The following is a 13308-nucleotide window of genomic DNA, read 5'->3' as shown; positions in this document are numbered from 1 at the left end:
TTAGACGATCGATGGGTCTGATGCGCGGTATGAGGTAGTCAGAGGAGGGGCGCTTCATCGCTCTCCAGTAGAGGGTCCCCCAATGTCTCTGGACGACCCGCAGTCTGCTCTGTGTCCTGACACCTTCTGTCGCTCCGCTTGCTGCGCCGTACTAAGGCGGACCTGTATATACGCCCTCGAACATGCGGGCTGCGTGACCCGGCGTCTTCATGCCCTCACATTGCCCGTCACTAGGGCGTTCCTGTGGTAACATTTCGGACGTACTCCATCTGGCCTACATGTGCCATCACCTTACATGGATCTTTCACATCACCACACAATGTACTGCTGTCAAAGGCATGGAGGCCACGTCCAGCACTGCACCCCCTGCTACTAGCAGCCTGGCGTTGGAGAACTACATTATGTTACCCCCAGTCTACTCTTAGCCCTATGTATTACATACACACACCACGTGATGCATCATATACAGTAACACACTATGGTTACGGTTGTAGCTCCTACAGCCGTGAAGCGAGCCCTCGGCTGGCGACGTAAAGCGGCCGCGCTGTACGGTAGCAGGAAGAGGAGACACGTGTGTACCGGAGATCAGCGGCTGCAGCATGGCGCTTTACCAGACCGCGGCCGGGATCCTGGACAGACTGCAGCAGAAGGAGGGGGCTGTGAAGACCCTCGTGTATGACAGCGGCTATAAGGTACACATCGTACATGAGGAGCCCCCCGTAGTGCGAGCGGGCTGACGGGGGGCTTCACTGTCGGGGCACACAGAACTGTGCCGTGCTGGAAATACAGATGTGAGGCCGACTGCTGTGTAGATCTGAGATATATATATATATATATATATATATTAAACATACTCAAAGATACGGGAATCTCCCTGATCACCTGATCTCCTGGTTTTCCACTTTTTTTGCAAGTGTTTTGAGCAGTGGAAACGGACACAAGATTTCACAGCTGATTGTAGTTCTATGAATCGGTCATCACAAAATAGGTGAAACGCCCCTTCACACGGGCGACGAAAATTTTCTCGCAATGCGACAGTGCTACAAATCGCATGTATGTGAAGTCCATGATTGGTTCTCGAGCGCCACGGCTCAGCCAATCACTGTAGTGCTCAATGAACAAATCACAGACATTGCATTGAATGGCTGTGATTGGTTCATTGAGTGCTGCAGTGATTGGCTGAGCCATGGTGCTCGAGAACCAGTAAGAGTCAGCGCTTCCTGGAGGCGGGTTTTTTTTAACCCCAGATGAGGAAGCACTGGCTGAAGATTACAGACAAGTGTGCCGGAGCGGACAGCGCCTGATAAGGGCTGTATTGGTTTTTTATTAATGTGTTTGCTGAAAACTACAAACAAGTGTTCCAGAGCTGCAGAGGAGATGTGCGGTGGAGCGGACATCAGCCCGGGCACCCAGCACTGCAGCCTGTGATTCTCCCCTTCTCTGTGGACAGCAGAGGTCAGGTGACCGCTGCCTGCCAATTGGACACAGTAACATCACCTTTCTGAACCCCCAGCATGTGAGCGCTGGTGCCAGGAGAACGGGCGGTAACGCAGCTTTTGATTGGCAGGCAGCGGTCACTTGAATAAAGGGCGGCTTCAGACGACCGTATATCGGCTGGGTTTTCACGCCGGCCGATATATGGCGTCCCTCTCTGCAGGGGGAGGAGGCTGAAGGGCCGGGAGCAGTGCTCTGAGCTCCCACCCCCTCTTTGCCTCCTCTCCACCTTCCTGCACTATTTTCAATGAGGAGAGGTGGGACGGGGGCAGAGCTAATTCCCGAAACTTAGCCCCGCCCCCTTCCGCATCCTCATTGCAAATAGTGGAGAGGGGGCGGGAGCTCAGTGCACTGCTTCCGGCTTTTCCAGCCTACTCCCCCTGCAGAGAGGAACGCCGTATATCACGCTGGCCGATATATGGTCGTCTGAATGCGCCCGAATGCTGTCCACAGAGGCCAGAGCAATCGCGGGGCCGCAGCGCTGGGGCTGAGGAGGGGGAGTACCTTTTTGTTTTATTTTAGATTTTAAATAGTGCATTTTAACCGGATAATCCTTTAGGGGTATGTTCACATCTCGTGGATTTTGGCGCAGTTTTTGATGCAGTTCAGGAGCAGACTTCATCATTTCATTTGGAGGGGTGAATTCGGATGCAGATTTTGGTGCAGATTTTCTGCAGTGGAAAATTTGTATCCGTTCTGCTAGTGTTTTCCATATCTACAAGAGTGATGGCCTATCCGGGACTATAACATTTATAGTAGCATGAAGCCGCTGCTTCTATGTAGTCAGTGAGCAGCGGAACCCCTTCATCCTGCTGATCTGCAGGTTCCCAAGGTCAAACACTCACCGGATAAGGGGGTTGTCTGCAACTTAATATCAATGACTTCTCAGGATAGAACATCAGTAGTTGATGGGGGTGGGTGGGGGAGAATTCACTTTAGTGGCTGTGGCACAGTCCAAGCCTAGTGAAGCAGGACTCCAGTGTTATCATGAGAGGCAAGCTCCACCCACTGCCGATTGGCAGCTTTCTCCCTGCCCATTGTCTGTAGGTGGAGCCTGCATGTCATGACTACATCGGACTCCTATTTCACAGCACTCGGATCCCATTGCTACGATCAAACCATGAGACCATTCCCTGTGTGAATTTTTGCCTCATTTGTGCTCACTTGATGTTATATTGCTGCATGTCATATGTGGAGGTGAAGTGCCGGTTATATTCTGGGGTCTTCTTTTTAGCCCTAACTTTTTCTTACTCTCCCCAGAATGTGCGCCAGTTGTACGCCCTGCTTTGTGAGACGCTGCGCTACTCTACTGTGATCGAAGAGATCATCAAGAGTTCAGAACTACTTCGCGGACCGAAGAAATTGCCTATGAACCTGGCTAAGGTAAGTAACATAAGTTGCTAGGGCTACCAGCTGACACCTCCTAGGAGGGTAGGTGAGACCTGATGTTGGGTGATTGTGCTTACTGCAGTTTGGTTTTCTATCTTAGGTCCTGGTGTATGACTTGCTTTTTGGGAAAGGACTTCAGTGTGGGGGCCGATGGAAGTCAACAATTCTGGCACATCGAGCAAGACTACAAGCAGAGCTCGCAAAACTAAAAGTCAAGAAAAAGGTCAGCAACAACCAGGACTTGGTGACATCAATGGGTGGCTCACTTGATGGTATGTAGGGAAAGCTTCAACAAGTAGGGGGTAAACCCTGAAAATGACCCTCCGGTCCCAGACAAACCAAGATGGCCACACCAGTTTTCTGGCAACCCACTGTATTGGAAGTCGAAGACTAGTAGTAATCAGAGCAATGTGTAGTGTCTTGGACCACCGATGCACTACAAATGCAATGTGCTTCAAGTCGCCAGAGAAGTAGTGTGGCCATCTTCATTTGTCTGGAACAGAGGTTTGGTGTCCCACATAAACCTTCCTCTCATGTTAGGTCCTGCTTTGCCTCGTTATGTACGTGTCAACACACTGAAGACCTCCATGGATGATGTCCTAACTTACTTCAAACGTCAAGGTTATACCTACCTGGGTAAAGCTCGCAGGTAAGTACACAACATACTTTATATGAAGTCTTATTAATATTATGTACTTCCTAAGCACTAAATATAGTTTTATGGAGCAGTGATTAAGTAGGGTATTTTTTAGTCTTAATGGCGCCTTGATACCACTGGGATTTGTCCCAAGTCTATAACTGCATGTGACAAGTGGAATCAGTCTTTGACTAGCTTTGACGGGTTGTTTCTACACTTTAAGTTATTTCCTGTTCACGCGTTAGGGAATACCTTTTTGATGGGTGGAGTTCCAAGGGCTTAGACCCCCCACCAATCATAAGAATGGGGGGCCTGAAGGTTCCAAAATCAATGGAGCAGCAATCAAGCTTGTGCACTGCCACTTCATTCATTTCAATAGAACTGTCGGGGATGGTCAAGCGCTTGATCTCAGCGATCTCCAGCAGTTCCATGCTCAACTGCTGATCCGTTGATTTGGGAACCTTTTGGACCTTATTCTCGTGATTGGTTGGTGTCTGACCGCAACGACCGCCACCAATCCGATAGTTGTTCTGTATCCTGTGGATAGGTGTAACTTTAAATGTTGGCATAACCACTTTAAGGAGTTCCTCTTATTCCCAAAGTTTCAATTACCACTAGTGCCATTACAGAGACCTTTTGCGGTTCTTAGGCCACAGGTGCTGAAATGTAGTGCTAAAAATCACAAAATAAGTCTGATTAAGTACATATCTATCATCTTGTTTAGTATCAAGGAGCTGATTGACTTTGGACAGAAATCTGGGAAGTCATTCCTTCAGGATCTTCACATCCCCAACCTGTTAGTTTTTCCACCCAGTACAGACTTTCACAAGGACTCCTTATACACAGCCGGACATCTTATATTGCAGGATAAGGTGAGCATATCTCCTGTATATATCTGTCATTAGAGGGGTATTCCCATGCCAGATTCAGAGCCGAGATGGGAAAGTGCCGCTATGGAAACAGCTAAGCGCTTAGCGCAGCACTGTACGTAACTCCCATTCACTTCCATGAGCGCTACGGAAACAGATGTTCACTAAGCACTTGGCTCTTTCCTACAAGTGGTTGCAACAGGGCCATGGAAAGCGAGATGGGAATACTCCTCTTATACTACTATGCTTCCCCAGGCAAGTTGTCTCCCAGCGCTACTTCTGGACCCTCCTGTCGGTTCCTGTGTGATTGATGCTTGCGCTGCCCCTGGAAACAAAACCAGTCACCTGGCTGCCATAGTCCAGAATAAGGGGTAAGTAGAGCTGTAGGAAAGAGCATTGCAGAAAGTATCTGCATTGAAATGGGTATCTAGATCTCTCTGTAGACCGCGGATTAGTGGTTTCACAGATGATCTTATTGCCAACAATAACATTTGGTGCAATTTGAAACCCATTGATATTTTCAGGAAAATTTTTGCCTTTGACCTGGACACAAAACGTTTGGCAACTATGAGTACGCTGCTGCTGCGCGCTGGGGTCACATGTCAAGAACTGGCCAACCAGGACTTCCTTACAGTCAGTCCGTGTGACCCAAAATATCAGAAAGTCAGTCACATCTTGGTGGATCCGTCATGTAGTGGATCAGGTAAGTGCCTTTTCCATAGGTGGGTACAAAATGGGAGCCTTCTTTGGGATCGGGGAACCTCTGTTTACTGTATATTCCAACTCCTCGATGACCAGTGTGTTTAAAAAAAATCATTCACAATACAGTAGTGTTAAAGAGTCATTTGGGGAGTAGATTTGGTTTTTTTTCTTCTATTCGCCCTGCGGGAGAAATAATGCATTATTTTTTCTTTTGTTTTTAACTCATAGTAGCAGTTTATATTTTCCAATAATAAAAACCTTTATTTTCCATTTATTCTTACGTTTTCTTTCTTAGTCCCCATAGGGGACTACAACTTGTGATTGTCTGTTCATTTATACCATATATCGCAATGCTTTAGTATTGCAATATATGGTATTTCTGTCAGCATTTTGTTAAAGGGGTCAAAGTGAAGTTTATATACTCTATAAGGTGATAATTTTGCAATATATCATTATAACTTGTTTTAGAAAGCCGTGGAGATAATGGTTGACCCGTGGCCTGCACCCTTCAGTCAGTACCAGTTATCTCATTGGGGTTCTGTTCAAATGAATGGGCGTCTGCAGAAATCTCTGCAACCAATCTGCTCTGTCTCATTCTTGGGCAGCTTTTTATAAGGGCTCATTCACATGGCCGTATTTCATTCGTTCAGCGTATTCATGGCCTGAAATATGCTGATGTCCTGCGTGTTTCTGCCTTTCTGCGTTTTTTACATGCGTTTAAATTGCATGGATTTCTTGCGCAAAACACAGCAAATACATAGCTTTTTTATGTATGTGTTTTTACGCAAGCCCATTGATTTCATTGGTCTATTTCGATGTGTAATTTTCGCCAAATTAGGACTTGTGTGAAAAATATGCAGCTGTGAATGAATTGAAAACAATAGGTTCTAATTACTGCATATTACACATGTAAAAAATCCGTGTGTAATATGCCGTGTATTTTCTTTAGTGTGAATGAGCCCCAATGGGGGTCCTCTCTGACAATGTAACTAATTTCTCAGGTATGCCCGATCGGATGAGAGTCCTTACAGATGAGTCCGGCTCTGATCAGGATGAGAGGCTGCAGGCGTTGTCCGCGTTCCAGAGGCGCGCTGTGTCCCATGCGCTCAGGTTCCCTTCTGTGCAGTACGTCGTCTACTCTACCTGCTCTATACACCAGCAGGAGGACGAGGATGTAGTGAAGGATATTCTGGAGCAACATCCAGACTTCAGGTACGTGCATATCCTCAGCTTGTGGTATACAGCCATTATGTTGTGGAGATAATTCTGCCATTTCTTTGTCCCCTACAGGTTGGTTAATGTTCTTCCGATGTGGCCAGCGCGGGGGCTGAACACGTTCCCCGGATCAGAGTGTTGTCTCCGGGCCTCCTTGTCAGAAACTCTCACAAACGGATTTTTTGTAGCCCTATTTCAGCGCAGAAGTCCAGAGGAGAAAAGGTAGAAGAAGATATTAATGGGCCACTCAGAGCAAACTGTCTATAGTTTCCCCAGGGCGCAGTTGGCATACGGAGCACACTAGCGCATATGAGATACTTACCAATTGCTATATTGATTAGATATCATTTACTTCTGTCCCACGTGATCTCCACAGTGACTAGTGGAGTCATACGGAGACGGCTGGGGGAACGGCAGGAACTTTTTCCTATTCATTCCTATAAGAGCAGCGATGCGAGTCTCAAAGGAGTGAATAGACAGCGGAACACATTTATTGGTATAAATTGTGCCTGTTTTGGTGCAAATCAGTTTAGACAAATTTAGTATTGCGTTGCACCAAAAAGAACAGATGTTACAGGTCTCATCCACTGTTCAACGTGCCATATTTAGCAAAAGAGGTGAAGTTGGAGTGGAGTTTAATTTTATTTTTACGTTTATTTTGAAAAATAACGTTTTTAGGCAGATTTAAAAATTGCAGCTTTTAAACAGTTGTAAACCTTGTAGCAATCACACTCCATTAGGGGGCTGCCGTACAAAGGGGCCGTATCTCTGCACATATTTAAAGATCTAACAAATATCAGAAGTTGATGTAAGTTTTCATATTTTAAACTGTGCGGGGGGGGGGGGGGGAGGCCACCAGTAGAGATGAGTGAGCGTGCTCTCTAAGGAAAACTACTCGAGCAAGTAGTGCCTTATGCGAGTACCAGCCCGCTCGTCTCAAAAGATTTGGGTGCCGGCGGGGGAGAGCGCGGAGGAATGGGGGGGGGGAATCTCTCTCTCCAGCCCCCCCCCTCACTCCCACAACTCACCGCTCACCCCAGCCGGCACCCGAATCTTTTGAGACGAGCGGGCAGGTACTCACAGAAGGCAATACTCGCTCGAGTAATTTGCCTTAGCAAGTACGCTCGCTCATCTTGATGTACCTGAAAAGTGATGTATGTTGTATTTCTACACTTGGTCACATCACATATTTATTTTCCCGTATAATTCAGGCGAGAATCTTGGTGCAATGATAATAAACAAATCCTATTGTGAAACAAGTTTGCTTATGAGATGCAACAATCTGAATATCTAGTACATCCAATGTTGCTTTCTCCCAACCCACCAAGTCTATTAGTGAGGTATAGCGATCATACAGATTGTATTGTCAGCCACCTTCTCCCTCCAGCAGTCTAATACAGATCCAAATAAGGACAGATCTAGGCAGCACTCACCCAGTAAGGTCCTTTATTAACCCATGCAATGTTCCAGCTCTCTCTGGAGCATTGCCTTAACTTGAGGGTCTTCCTGTAGATTGCTGCTGCCTGGATCTATATTTATTGGGATTTCAAGGGGACTGTGAATCGAGTTCTGCAAGGAGTGCACCATTATTATCTATACCACCAATGATGCTGATTTCTTTTAAGTACTAATACAGATCTGTTCCGGGTTCAGGAGCTTTCATTAGTGCCTTCTGTCTTACATGCAGCTTCCTGTAAAGTCAGGGACTGTATGTAGAACATGTGATGTCCCCACGGATGCAAGGCAGTTTTGTTTTTAAAAACGTTTCGCATTACTTCAGGGAAGTTGCAGTCCCTCGCTGCGGCAGAGTGTTTGCAATGGGAAACCTTGCATCGTGGTGCGATACTTTCCCAGCCCCATTGAAAGCTTTGGGTGAGGCGTTCCGAAGGGAACATGGCATGATTTTTTTTTTCCCAGCATCAAATGGGGTTCATAATCTCACGCAATTTTCTCAGCCATGTGAAAGTGGCCTTAGGCACCAGCTCTTCCACTCATAAGCTTTTGAAGTACATAGGAGACGACTAGAAAGGTCTCAGCAAGCTAGAGCACAACATGCCATGTGCCACTGGGAAATGGAATGTAGAAGCAGGGCTGTCCAGTATGGCATCAGGCAGTGGTGGGACACTGTGGGGGAAAAGTGGGCCCAATATATGAAATGGAGCCCCAAAGTAAATTTCACTTTGGCAGAAGTCTATGTATAGCAACATGTTTGGAGGGTACAGTGATTTTGAAATAGAGGTAGCATGAACCCAGAACAACTATGTACATTACACCCATGTATATCTTATCCTGAAACGCTGCGGGGTTCCAGAATAAATTTACTTCATTGATGCTGGTTAAACAGAGCTCCATGTCACAGGGTGCTGGCTCTTACCGCCCGCATTACCTAGAGTGCCAGCCTTCTCCATATTTGTGTATAGGGTGAGCTGTAGCTGGTGCCGGTGGGGAGAGGTTGGTGCGCTCCTGTGACTTGGAGCTGCATTTTATGGATGACAGTATCTTCTCAGCCCATTCCAGAATACATCTATATGGGGGTAATGAGCGTACCGGTCCGGGTTCGTGTTGCCCGTGGCTTCTGCAGCAGAGAGCTTGTCCTTCTCCTCTCAAGAGCATTCACACAAATAACCCGAGAGCCCTGGAAATGTTTTATCGCTTTGTCATATTAGATACCATGTTTTATGATTCTGTTTTTATTGCCAGCACATCCGAAGAACAGAAGACAGCAAGTCTACATCAAGTAAATGAAGAGTTAGAGGTTGATTCTTCTCAGGTCCAGTCCAAAAGGAAGTATGAAAGTATCAGTCAAAACTCCGTGAGCTGCACAAAGAGAAAGCGTAAGAAGAAGCGTAAAACGGATAAAGACTGATTTATATAATTTTTTTCTTACTTGATTCATGCCTTGTGAATGCATTTGAGCCTCTAATAAAAGTGTACTACACCAAGAGCTTCAATACTTATTAGATATCAAACCACATTCCCCTACATTACATGCCATTAAGGCTTCCTACACACGGAATGGGGTTCATATTCGTGCGTCGCACAAATCTTGTAAGATTTTCTCAGCCTGTACCCAAATGAGGTGAGTAATGCAAATCCAGCTACAGCTGGTGCCAAACTGTCACTTTTATTGTCACTTGAACTATTCCATGGCCGATTAAAAAGTAATGACTTTTTTTTTTTTTTTTAACCAGGTGTTAAATCTGGCAACGCTGTATAGGTGTCTGACCTGCAGTTGGACAGCCGGACCCTTCGGGTGGCTTCACACGAACGTGTGTTTGTGTTCCCGTGTGTCCATATGTGCGCACCGCTGTATGCTTATAAACACGTGTGTATGCAGGTGCGCGCAATGGTCTGCCGCCACCCCTTAATTGTTTTTCAAGAAACAGCTTTCAATACAAGCTCTTCCCTGAAAAACAACCATTTTAGTTTGTCTAAAAAAAAAATTAAAAAAAATTATATTTATATTATTATACCTGTCCACCGCTGCCCTGTCCCCTGTGGGATGAAGAACATATCTGCCACATGGGGCAGATTTTTTCTTCATCCCTGCGGGGAATAAAGAATTCCCTAGCGCAGCTGTCACAGATGACAGCTGCAGTAGAGGATCCAGCTGCTGCCACCCATTAATTGTTTTTCAGGGAAGGGCTTTAAATATAAACCCTTCCCTGAAAAACAAGCCAAACTCGTGTAAAAAAAAAACAAAAAACCACATACTCACCTTTCTTCAGCTGCTGAGGCTCAGCCACGTCCTCTAAGCGCTGACCCTGGGTCTGCAATGCAGTTCTTTGAGCAGACGGGGAATTAAAATCCCTGCCTGCTGAGAGCTGCTTCTGATTGGTTGAGGCGCTCAGCCAATCACAGGCAGTTCTTACTGAATGAATGACACGCACCAAAACACGCTCGTGTGAAGCCACCCTTTTCCATTCTTTCACAGCGAGGGAAAGCACTTTGTACTTGCCATCATCATGGCAGATTTAGTAGACATTCTCTAAAAGTACAGCAGAATTGTTCTATTGATTTTTTTTGTTACTTAGGAAAGGTGAAAATGATTCTCAAAAGGTTTCCATAAGGTTATAGTGAAACGAAGAGCCGTGCTGCAATACTTTTTAGAGAAATATCTACTATGATAGCATGTATAAAATACTGTGACAGAGTACTGAAGAGTATGGCTGTCCAACTGCAGGTTCAGACATGTTGATGCAGGATGATCAAACAACGCGATGTTGCCAGGTCTACCACTTGGAAAAAAATTACTTTTCAATCAGACCTTATACATAGCATGGAGGTCTGTGGTCCACTTACATTTAATGGCGAATTTACACAAATATTTTTGCACGTTTGGTGCAGTGCGCACAAAACTCACATGAATATGAAATTTATTCTTTTGAATGAATTCAATTACATGAGCAATTAGGGTTTTTTTTTTCCTTGCAGCATGTTCTATCTTTGGGTGTTCCCTCAGAACATCTCGCCAATTCTTTTCAATAGGACAGTGAAAGACACTGCAGGGCACTTGCATGCTGTGCGATATTTCAGTGTAATTTTATGGCCAGACTGAGAGACCATTTTCCCTGTTATCTGGCTTGGACTTTACTAAACTTCCAAACCACCAACTTCTGGTGAAATGTTACTAAAGTATACAAAATTCCTTTTCAAAATAACTTCTGAATATGCCCACTTTACAATTCTCTTTGGTGAATGAGCTCCTGTTCTAGTGGATTGCACTGTGTGGGATCCTATATACTTTAAGATGTCTGCAGTCTTAACCCTTTCCAATCCATTTTAGGATTGACTGGTTTCAATTTTTGCCATTACAGAACAGTGCCATCTGCTGGCTAAAGCCAGTAACTACATGCTGGAAAGTAGAGTGCCCCAGGCACATGGGAGCAGTACAGGCTTCAATGTTTATGTCGGAAGACATCAGACAGTGGACCTAAAAAAGGGGTTAACCTCTTAAGAGCACCATTTATTTTGGGTTTAAGGAAGCAACAGTTTTTTTTTTGGGGGGGGGGGGCGGGGGAAGAGAGCTTTTAATTTGCACTTTTTAAAAGCCATAACTTTATTTTTCTATCGCCGCTGGCCATAGAAGGGCTTGCTTATAATTTTTATAGGTACTGGTTTGAGTGCTTTTTTTTGGATAGCAGAAGGAAAAAAAGCCTAAAGTCTGCTAGTTTTTATTTTTTAAATAGCAAGAATTATGCAGTATAAAATGACACGTTTTTCTGCAGGTTTCCGAAAACACCAAAATTCACTTTTTTCTCTCAAATTTCATATGCAGCACTGCATTCAAAGAAATGTATTTTTCTATGCACGAGTGCTGTAGTTTTCATTAGTACAACTTTAAAATCACTTAACTGCAGTTTTTAGGAAGTAAAATGAACAAAATAAGCAGTTTGGCTCAGTTTAGGTTCTTATTTAACATTTTACCATGAAGGATAAATACTGTGCAATTTATTGCATAGGTCATTACAGATGTGATGCCAAGTGTGCATTTATTTTTTTAAAGAGGGGGAGTGGGAAAGAAGTGTTTTTCTACTTTTAAAACTTTTATGACCCTATAAAGGGAATTGATCCTACAATTATACATACTCATACATTGTGGTACTCCTGTACTTGCTAGCAAGCCTGCAATGGCATCAGGCTGCCGTGATGTCAGGAAACGCACTTCCTCTGTGAACTATTGATATGATGTGGTTAACATTCACAGCATCTAAGGTGTTAACAGGGGCAAAAGTGTTCCCTGATCCCAATGGCATTGCTTAGCTTCTGCACACATGCCATACACAGAATGTAAACTTATCAGTGTGTTAGGTGCCTTCGTCCTGGTGATAAAATTGCCCAATTTTCATGCGGTGCAAGAATGAAAAACACAGAATTATGAAACCAAGGATTTTCAATGTTTTCACTCATGCGATGTGAGAAAAACAAATCAAGTGCAGCATGACCTATCTGCCATGTTTCCCTATGGAGCCTCCTTTTTAATCACATCATAAACGTGTTTTTCCGGCGATTTGCTTTTAACATTAGAAAGTCTTTGAGAATGATGTTTTGTGAGAAAAAGCAGTGCAGACGCTCAAAAAAAAAAAATCTGGGAAAAAAAGTCACGATTTTGCTGTGATTTTCTTGTGGCAGTATCGTAATCACCAGTGTGAAGCAGTCCTTAAGTGGGTTAAAGAACCACTCCAGAGAATAACCTGCATTAGTTACACTGTAAATCCCAGGTAGCCAAACCTGCACCTAATGAGGCAGATCTGCTGCGGCATTTAACCCCTTCCATTTCAATGATTTCATTCAACAGCAAAATGGATATGTGCAGAAAATTTCTGCTCCACGTGGATTTTTGAAGTCTCCATGTGGCTCATACTGTAAATGCTGCAGAATTTGCAGCTGCATGGAGTAGCAGACAGCTGTCACAGCTATAATAGAGCTGTCTACTTATTTTGGTGAATAGAAAGTACAGCATTTTCTCTGCAGCAGCAATGGTAGTCGGTTGCTGTGCTGATGCATCATGGGATAGTACAGAATACTAAAAATCAGTAATCCCAAGCTTGTTCCCAATAAGAATCAGACAGGAGGCTGCACTGCATGGAAGCGACTGCAGTATACAGAGAAGACCTCCAGAGTGACAGGCAACAGATGAAGGAAAAAAAAAAAAAAGTATATATGTATTCACTAGAGTGATACTTTAATTCTATTCCTACCGACTTCCAGTTTTGTATCAATTGGTGTCAGCCAGAACAGCAGTCATGTTAGTCCCACACAGTATGGATCCCGCCTTACATGGTTTGTGTAGTGCTGAGTGAAAACACTATTACATAAGGAATAAGTTAATTTTGTGATAGAGTGTAAAGGATTTATTAAAAGGGGATGATCTGGGAAAAACACTATTGATGACCTACCCTCAGCATAGGTCATCAATAGTTTAAATCGCCAGGGACTCACCATGTGGGAACCCCAGGAATGGGCAGATCGCCTGGTCCATTATCAGTGCAGCGGACCAGA

At 44.6% G+C, this 13308-nt stretch overlaps 1 protein-coding gene across 1 annotated transcript; it reads left to right on the top strand.

Annotated features, from left to right (window-relative positions):
• Positions 1–523: 523 nt before the first annotated feature.
• NSUN5 (NOP2/Sun RNA methyltransferase 5) lies at positions 524–9248 on the top strand. The gene is made up of 10 exons (XM_066599720.1): positions 524–692; positions 2755–2877; positions 2984–3155; positions 3424–3532; positions 4245–4392; positions 4645–4760; positions 4914–5092; positions 6093–6303; positions 6382–6528; positions 9007–9248. Exons 1-10 carry the CDS (start codon positions 600–602, stop codon positions 9170–9172), a joined length of 1464 nt encoding a protein of 487 aa, XP_066455817.1. The 5' UTR covers positions 524–599; the 3' UTR covers positions 9173–9248.
• Positions 9249–13308: the final 4060 nt, after the last annotated feature.

The sequence above is a fragment of the Eleutherodactylus coqui genome, chromosome 4 (assembly GCF_035609145.1).
Source record: "Eleutherodactylus coqui strain aEleCoq1 chromosome 4, aEleCoq1.hap1, whole genome shotgun sequence".
NCBI lineage: Eukaryota > Metazoa > Chordata > Amphibia > Anura > Eleutherodactylidae > Eleutherodactylus > Eleutherodactylus coqui.
Note: the sequence above shows the minus strand (reverse complement) of the source record. Positions and strands in the feature narration are given on the sequence as shown.

Bases quoted from the DNA above. Each gene is read 5' to 3' on its own strand.
- NSUN5 (XM_066599720.1), top strand. From the start codon at position 600: ATGGCGCTTTACCAGACCGCGGCCGGGATCCTGGACAGACTGCAGCAG. The intron at 2,878-2,983 runs GTAAGTAACATA...TTTCTATCTTAG, and splicing joins TGCCTATGAACCTGGCTAAG to GTCCTGGTGTATGACTTGCT. The intron at 6,304-6,381 runs GTACGTGCATAT...TGTCCCCTACAG, and splicing joins GAGCAACATCCAGACTTCAG to GTTGGTTAATGTTCTTCCGA.